General features: G+C 47.4%; 1 protein-coding gene across 1 annotated transcript in view; it reads left to right on the top strand.

Moving 5' to 3' along the window:
• Nucleotides 1-5,118: 5,118 nt before the first annotated feature.
• Nucleotides 5,119-8,125, top strand: part of Jwa (PRA1 family protein Jwa) — a 36,371-nt gene continuing 33,364 nt past the window's right edge. Inside the window, exon 1 of the mRNA XM_070080513.1 lies at nt 5,119-5,423. Coding sequence (XP_069936614.1) covers nt 5,236-5,423 — 188 coding nt within the window. The 5' untranslated portion in view covers nt 5,119-5,235. The remainder of the gene's footprint in view (nt 5,424-8,125) is intronic.

Raw genomic sequence — 8,125 nt, 5'->3', positions numbered from 1 at the left:
AAAATTATTATACAAATTAATATAAATCCTTGCCAGAATTTGGCATAGCAAAATTAATATTATACACATTATAATCTTTATCCACACTTGTCTTATCAATTACACATACACTGATGTAAATCTTGGCCAGAATTGTCTTATCAAATTAGTATTATACAAATTAATATAAACTTAGCCAGACGAGCTTAGCTTATCAAAATTAATATTGTAATTATTATAATCCACTTCACATTAAGTAAATTTGTGAACTTAACATCCACCTCCTTCTGTCATTTCACATATAATTATTAAGTAATTAACTAATTAATGACTTCACTAATTACCTCCCGTTCAAGAAGGACCAACGGGCAAATTAAATGTGGAAAATTGCATTTATCTGAATGTAACTAATTATGTACATAACAGTAAATGATAACAAAGATAATTATTATTTATCAAAGTTACATAGACAAGTAGGAATTTGGGACACCTAGGTCGCAAAAAATGTCCCCCTTCGATACCTACCACTGTCATATCCACAAGTTGCTCTGGACCTATTAATTAAATGAAATATACATACACCAGGAATACTGGTAAATATATAAATTTGTGGACTGTATATATTAAAAATAATAAATGATTATATATATACACAATTACATAACAGAAGGAAAATATATCTTAATATCACTCACCAGTTTGACTGGATATTAAGTTGTATCATACTCAGAAAAACCTCACTAACTAAATTTATGAAAACACTGGCTAGAATTATACACAAATCTAGAGAGCTTATCTGAGGTTCATGGAGCTGTCTTGTCCAGTCGTCTGATGTCTCAAGTTATGCAGGAATGCACATCCAACAATTTCACCTCCTATTTGAGAGGTGTCAATCCAATTTTAACCTCTAGAGCACGAAAAATTCTTCCCATTATATTAACGTATCCAATTCAAAACCAAGATGGCGACCTCGTCTGCGCAGACGCAGGCTTTCCGTTTTCTATGACATAAATATTATTAAATTCAGTATGGCCATCTATCTACATATAAATACTGAATTTCCAGAAAATATATACAGTATTTTCCACAAACCACACAATAACCAAATTCTGTAAACTCAGCATTGTAATCCTTATAGCCTGGAGTTACCTGGAGAGAGTTTCGGGGGTCAACGCCCCCGCGGCCCGGTCTGTGACCAGGCCTCCTGGTGGATCAGCGCCTGATCAACCAGGCTGTTGCTGCTGGCTGCACGCAAACCAACGTACGAGCCACAGCCCGGCTGATCAGGAACTGACTTTAGGTGCTTGTCCAGTGCCAGCTTGAAGACTGCCAGGGGTCTGTTGGTAATCCCCCTTATGTGTGCTGGGAGGCAGTTGAACAGTCTCGGGCCCCTGACACTTATTGTATGGTCTCTTAACGTGCTAGTGACACCCCTGCTTTTCATTGGGGGGATGGTGCATCGTCTGCCAAGTCTTTTGCTTTCGTAGTGAGTGATTTTCGTGTGCAAGTTCGGTACTAGTCCCTCTAGGATTTTCCAGGTGTATATAATCATGTATCTCTCCCTCCTGCGTTCCAGGGAATACAGGTTTAGAAACCTCAAACTTTGAAGGTAGTGCGGTCAGCAGCAGCAGCTGGCATCACTGCAGAAGGTAGTGTGGTCAGCAGCAGCAGCTGGCATCACTGCAGAAGGTAGTGTGGTCAGCAGCAGCAGCTGGCATCACTACAGAAGGTAGTGTGGTCAGCAGCAGCAGCTGGCATCACTACAGAAGGTAGTGTGGTCAGCAGCAGCAGCTGGCATCACTGCAGAAGGTAGTGTGGTCAGCAGCAGCAGCTGGCATCACTGCAGAAGGTAGTGTGGTCAGCAGCAGCAGCTGGCATCACTGCAGAAGGTAGTGTGGTCAGCAGCAGCAGCTGGCATCACTGCAGAAGGTAGTGTGGTCAGCAGCAGCAGCTGGCATCACTGCAGAAGGTAGGGTGGTCAGCAGCAGCAGCTGGCATCACTGCAGAAGGTAGTGTGGTCAGCAGCAGCAGCTGGCATCACTGCAGAAAGTAGTGTGGTCAGCAGCAGCAGCTGGCATCACTGCAGAAGGTAGTGTGGTCAGCAGCAGCAGCTGGCATCACTGCAGAAGGTAGTGTGGTCAGCAGCAGCAGCTGGCATCACTACAGAAGGTAGTGTGGTCAGCAGTAGCAGCTGGCATCACTGCAGAAGGTAGTGTGGTCAGCAGCAGCAGCTGGCATCACTGCAGAAGGTAGTGTGGTCAGCAGCAGCAGCTGGCATCACTGCAGAAGGTAGTGTGGTCAGCAGCAGCAGCTGGCATCACTGCAGAAGGTAGTGTGGTCAGCAGCAGCAGCTGGCATAACTGCAGAAGGTAGTGTGGTCAGCAGCAGCAGCTGGCATAACTGCAGAAGGTAGTGTGGTCAGCAGCAGCAGCTGGCATCACTGTAGAAGGTAGTGTGGTCAGCAGCAGCAGCTGGCATCACTACAGAAGGTAGTGTGGTCAGCAGCAGCAGCTGGCTTCACTGCAGAAGGTAGTGTGGTCAGCAGCAGCAGCTGGCATCACTGCAGAAGGTAGTGTGGTCAGCAGCAGCAGCTGGCATCACTGCAGAAGGTAGTGTGGTCAGCAGCAGCAGCTGGCATCACTACAGAAGGTAGTGTGGTCAGCAGCAGCAGCTGGCATCACTGCAGAAGGTAGTGTGGTCAGCAGCAGCAGCTGGCATCACTGCAGAAGGTAGTGTGGTCAGCAGCAGCAGCTGGCATCACTGCAGAAGGTAGTGTGGTCAGCAGCAGCAGCTGGCATCACTGCAGAAGGTAGTGTGGTCAGCAGCAGCAGCTGGCATCACTGCAGAAGGTAGTGTGGTCAGCAGCAGCAGCTGGCATCACTGCAGAAGGTAGTGTGGTCAGCAGCAGCAGCTGGCATCACTGCAGAAGGTAGTGTGGTCAGCAGCAGCAGCTGGCATCACTACAGAAGGTAGTGTGGTCAGCAGCAGCAGCTGGCATCACTGCAGAAGGTAGTGTGGTCAGCAGCAGCAGCTGGCATCACTACAGAAGGTAGTGTGGTCAGCAGTAGCAGCTGGCATCACTGCAGAAGGTAGTGTGGTCAGCAGCAGCAGCTGGCATCACTGCAGAAGGTAGTGTGGTCAGCAGCAGCAGCTGGCATCACTGCAGAAGGTAGTGTGGTCAGCAGCAGCAGCTGGCATCACTGCAGAAGGTAGTGTGGTCAGCAGCAGCAGCTGGCATCACTGCAGAAGGTAGTGTGGTCAGCAGCAGCAGCTGGCATCACTACAGAAGGTAGTGTGGTCAGCAGTAGCAGCTGGCATCACTGCAGAAGGTAGTGTGGTCAGCAGCAGCAGCTGGCATCACTGCAGAAGGTAGTGTGGTCAGCAGCAGCAGCTGGCATCACTGCAGAAGGTAGTGTGGTCAGCCGCAGCAGCTGGCATCACTGCAGAAGGTAGTGTGGTCAGCAGCAGCAGCTGGCATCACTACAGAAGGTAGTGTGGTCAGCAGTAGCAGCTGGCATCACTGCAGAAGGTAGTGTGGTCAGCAGCAGCAGCTGGCATCACTGCAGAAGGTAGTGTGGTCAGCAGCAGCAGCTGGCATCACTGCAGAAGGTAGTGTGGTCAGCAGCAGCAGCTGGCATCACTGCAGAAGGTAGTGTGGTCAGCAGCAGCAGCTGGCATCACTACAGAAGGTAGTGTGGTCAGCAGCAGCAGCTGGCATCACTGCAGAAGGTAGTGTGGTCAGCAGCAGCAGCTGGCATCACTACAGAAGGTAGTGTGGTCAGCAGTAGCAGCTGGCATCACTGCAGAAGGTAGTGTGGTCAGCAGCAGCAGCTGGCATCACTGCAGAAGGTAGTGTGGTCAGCAACAGCAGCTGGCATCACTGCAGAAGGTAGTGTGGTCAGCCGCAGCAGCTGGCATCACTGCAGAAGGTAGTGTGGTCAGCAGCAGCAGCTGGCATCACTACAGAAGGTAGTGTGGTCAGCAGCAGCAGCTGGCATCACTGCAGAAGGTAGTGTGGTCAGCAGCAGCAGCTGGCATCACTACAGAAGGTAGTGTGGTCAGCAGCAGCAGCTGGCATCACTGCAGAAGGTAGTGTGGTCAGCAGCAGCAGCTGGCATCACTGCAGAAGGTAGTGTGGTCAGCAGCAGCAGCTGGCATCACTGCAGAAGGTAGTGTGGTCAGCAGCAGCAGCTGGCATCACTGCAGAAGGTAGTGTGGTCAGCAGCAGCAGCTGGCATCACTGCAGAAGGTAGTGTGGTCAGCAGCAGCAGCTGGCATCACTACAGAAGGTAGTGTGGTCAGCAGTAGCAGCTGGCATCACTGCAGAAGGTAGTGTGGTCAGCAGCAGCAGCTGGCATCACTGCAGAAGGTAGTGTGGTCAGCAGCAGCAGCTGGCATCACTGCAGAAGGTAGTGTGGTCAGCAGCAGCAGCTGGCATCACTGCAGAAGGTAGTGTGGTCAGCAGCAGCAGCTGGCATCACTGCAGAAGGTAGTGTGGTCAGCAGCAGCAGCTGGCATCACTACAGAAGGTAGTGTGGTCAGCAGTAGCAGCTGGCATCACTGCAGAAGGTAGTGTGGTCAGCAGCAGCAGCTGGCATCACTGCAGAAGGTAGTGTGGTCAGCAGCAGCAGCTGGCATCACTACAGAAGGTAGTGTGGTCAGCAGTAGCAGCTGGCATCACTGCAGAAGGTAGTGTGGTCAGCAGCAGCAGCTGGCATCACTGCAGAAGGTAGTGTGGTCAGCAGCAGCAGCTGGCATCACTACAGAAGGTAGTGTGGTCAGCAGTAGCAGCTGGCATCACTGCAGAAGGTAGTGTGGTCAGCAGCAGCAGCTGGCATCACTGCAGAAGGTAGTGTGGTCAGCAGCAGCAGCTGGCATCACTGCAGAAGGTAGTGTGGTCAGCAGCAGCAGCTGGCATCACTGCAGAAGGTAGTGTGGTCAGCAGCAGCAGCTGGCATCACTGCAGAAGGTAGTGTGGTCAGCAGCAGCAGCTGGCATCACTGCAGAAGGTAGTGTGGTCAGCAGCAGCAGCTGGCATCACTGCAGAAGGTAGTGTGGTCAGCAGCAGCAGCTGGCATCACTGCAGAAGGTAGTGTGGTCAGCAGCAGCAGCTGGCATCACTGCAGAAGGTAGTGTGGTCAGCAGCAGCAGCTGGCATCACTGCAGAAGGTAGTGTGGTCAGCAGCAGCAGCTGGCATCACTGCAGAAGGTAGTGTGGTCAGCAGCAGCAGCTGGCATCACTACAGCAACAACAACATGGCGGAGACGGACGGACTATCGGTGTCTCCTCTTCGTAGTCTTAATGACTTCCTGATGGAGTCTGCCAGGTTTCAGATTCCAAACTTCAAAGACTCGGATAAGTGGGCCAACAGAGTGATACAGAACCTCCTCTACTACCAGACCAACTACTTCCTCACTTACTTTATTGTCTTTACTGTTGTGGGGTGAGTCAGGTGCTCATTATATTGTGGGTTTTTAGTTATCATTCTTCATGACATGGATGTGTACCGTGTCAGCGGGACTTATTATTACTGTTGTCTCATGTCGCCTTTGATTTCCACAGCTTTCCTTGATGTTATGTGTTTTTAATGTTTTTTTTAGGTGACAGGGGTTTGTGGTGGTCTTGTGGGCGTGTTGTGACAGCTTCTCTTGATATGGATGATGACGTGGTTATTGACATTATAATGTGGATGATGAGGCTTAATGATGTGGATGATGACGTGGTTTATTGACGTTATGATGTGGATTATGACGCTTAATGTTGTGGATGACGTGGTTTATTGACTTGATGTGGATGATGACGTGGTTTTTTGACGTTATGATGTGGATGATGACAATGATGTGGTTTATCGATGTTAGGATGTGGCTGATGACTTGATAATGTGAATGATGACCTGATGATGTGGATGATGACTGTTGATGACTTCTTATAAGCTTGTGATGAACTTGTTGTAAGCTTTGTGATGACGTCTTGTAGACCTTTGATATCTTTAATGGTGTCTTTTTTGTAGTCTTGTGGTGACTTCTTGTTGGAGGCTTCTGATGAGATAATTTAGGCTCTTGATGATGTCTTGTAGTTTTCTGATGCCTTTTTTTTTTATTAACACCTCAGTTTTACAGGCTAAGAGGTGTTTTCCTACCTCAGCTCATTTGAAGACTCAGCCCTATCCAAGGTATACTGCCCCCAGAATGCAGCCCATAGCAGTCGACTAACACCCAGGTACCTATTTACTGCTAGGTGAATAAGGGCACCAGGTGTAAGTTTATTTAGGTACAGGCATACATAAGTACAATTATCATTCCTTGTAACATATGTGTAAATTGCTTAGGGTAACACAGAAGTCAGGTAAAGTGACTTATTTCCATTGGGATCCTTTATTCTGTTGGGAAATACTGTATGCTCGACATTTCCACCAGTGCCGGGATCGAACCGCAGACAGCATATGAGCTAAGAGTGCTGCCAACTGAGCCACTGGACACTGTCTTGTAGGCTTTTGATGATGTCTAGTTGTGAGCGATTACCAGATTAAATTTTTGGCTTGGGTTTTGTGTATACGTGGCCTATATACTTGACTGTAGTATATAGTACATTTCTCCAAGCATATGCTGTACATTCTTCAAGATTCATGGACTTAACACATCGATTCCAAGCCGAGTGATTAATTACCTGAAACTCCTGTTTTTCTACCATTCTCCTTTTTATTGGACTGAAGAAGCCACTGGCTAATGAAACATTTCCTCAGTAAAGATTCCTTCCACAATGAAGATTCCCTAATAATGGTCCAGTAGTTGCGAGAGGCAGCTGCCTAGATTGTGCAGTTGTTGTGAATCCATGTAATTAGCAATCTTGTTGCTAATTACTGGAAGTAGGGCTATGTCGGTTGTTTTTAATGGTTGTGGGATGACCCACGAGTCTAGGCTCCCTCTATATAGAATATTTAAAGCATGTTATACAAAAGAAAAACATGATTGTTGGTAATGGATTGATACCAAATTTTTGTTTTATGGATACTGATGCTTAGTTTTAGGCAGATACTGATACATTACCATCAAAATTAATTGATGTCCACGATACTGTAAAAAATATCCAGTGTCCACTGATACTGACACCACCAAAATAAGCTGTTACTTGCCACACCCTTACTAATTACATGGCTACTATCCAGGGATGAGATGAAATGATGAAAATACTGAGAATCAGTTTGGTAGTGCATGACTCATGGCATGGGACGAGTTCTCACCTAATTGTGGTTGCAGGGGCCGAGACACAGCTCCTGGCCCTGCCTCTTCACTGATCACTACTAGGTCCTCTCTCTCTCCCTGCTCCATGAGCTTTATTACACCTCATCTTAAAGCTGTGTATGGTTCCTGCCTCCACTACATCACTTGCTATTCCACTTCCTGACAACTCTATGACTGAAGAAATACTTCCTAATACACCTACCATCCGACTTACGACTGAGTTCGGTTCCGAGAAACCGGTCGTAAGTCGAAATGGTCGTAAGACGAACTTTACTACTGAATATCAAAATAACATTTTTGTAATGACTATTTTATTGTTTATTGTAAGGTTTAGGATAAACACTGTGTACAACACAAACACTTGTTTATTTCCCAGAAATTTGGCATAAAAAAGCACAGTTGTAAGTCGAGTCACCGTAAGTCGAGCAGGTCGTAAGTCGGATGGTAGGTGTATCTCTTAGACTCATTTGTGTCTTCAACTTTCAATTGTGACCGCTTGTTTCTGTGTCCCCTCTCTGGAACATCCTGTCTCTGTCCACCTTATCTATTCCATGTAGCATTTTGTATGTTGTTATCATGTCTCCCCTAACCCTCCTCTCCTCCAGTGTCGTCAGGCCGATTTCCCTTAACCTATCTTCGTAGAACATTCCCTTTAGCTATGGAACTAGCCTTGTTGCAAACCTTTGCACTTTCTCTAATTTCTTTACGTGCTTGACCAGGTGTGAGATCCAAACTGGTGCTGCATACTTCAGTATGGGTCTGATGTACACAGTGTACAGTGTCTTGAACGATTCCTTATTAAGGTATTGGAACGCTATTCTCAGGTTTGCCAGGCTCCCATATGCTGCAGCAGTTATCTGGTTGATGTGTCCTTCTGGAGACGTGCTTGTTGTTATACTTACCC

The sequence above is a fragment of the Cherax quadricarinatus genome, chromosome 6, assembly GCF_038502225.1.
Source record: "Cherax quadricarinatus isolate ZL_2023a chromosome 6, ASM3850222v1, whole genome shotgun sequence".
Lineage (NCBI taxonomy): Eukaryota > Metazoa > Arthropoda > Malacostraca > Decapoda > Parastacidae > Cherax > Cherax quadricarinatus.
This window is presented reverse-complemented; position numbering and strand designations above follow the sequence as displayed.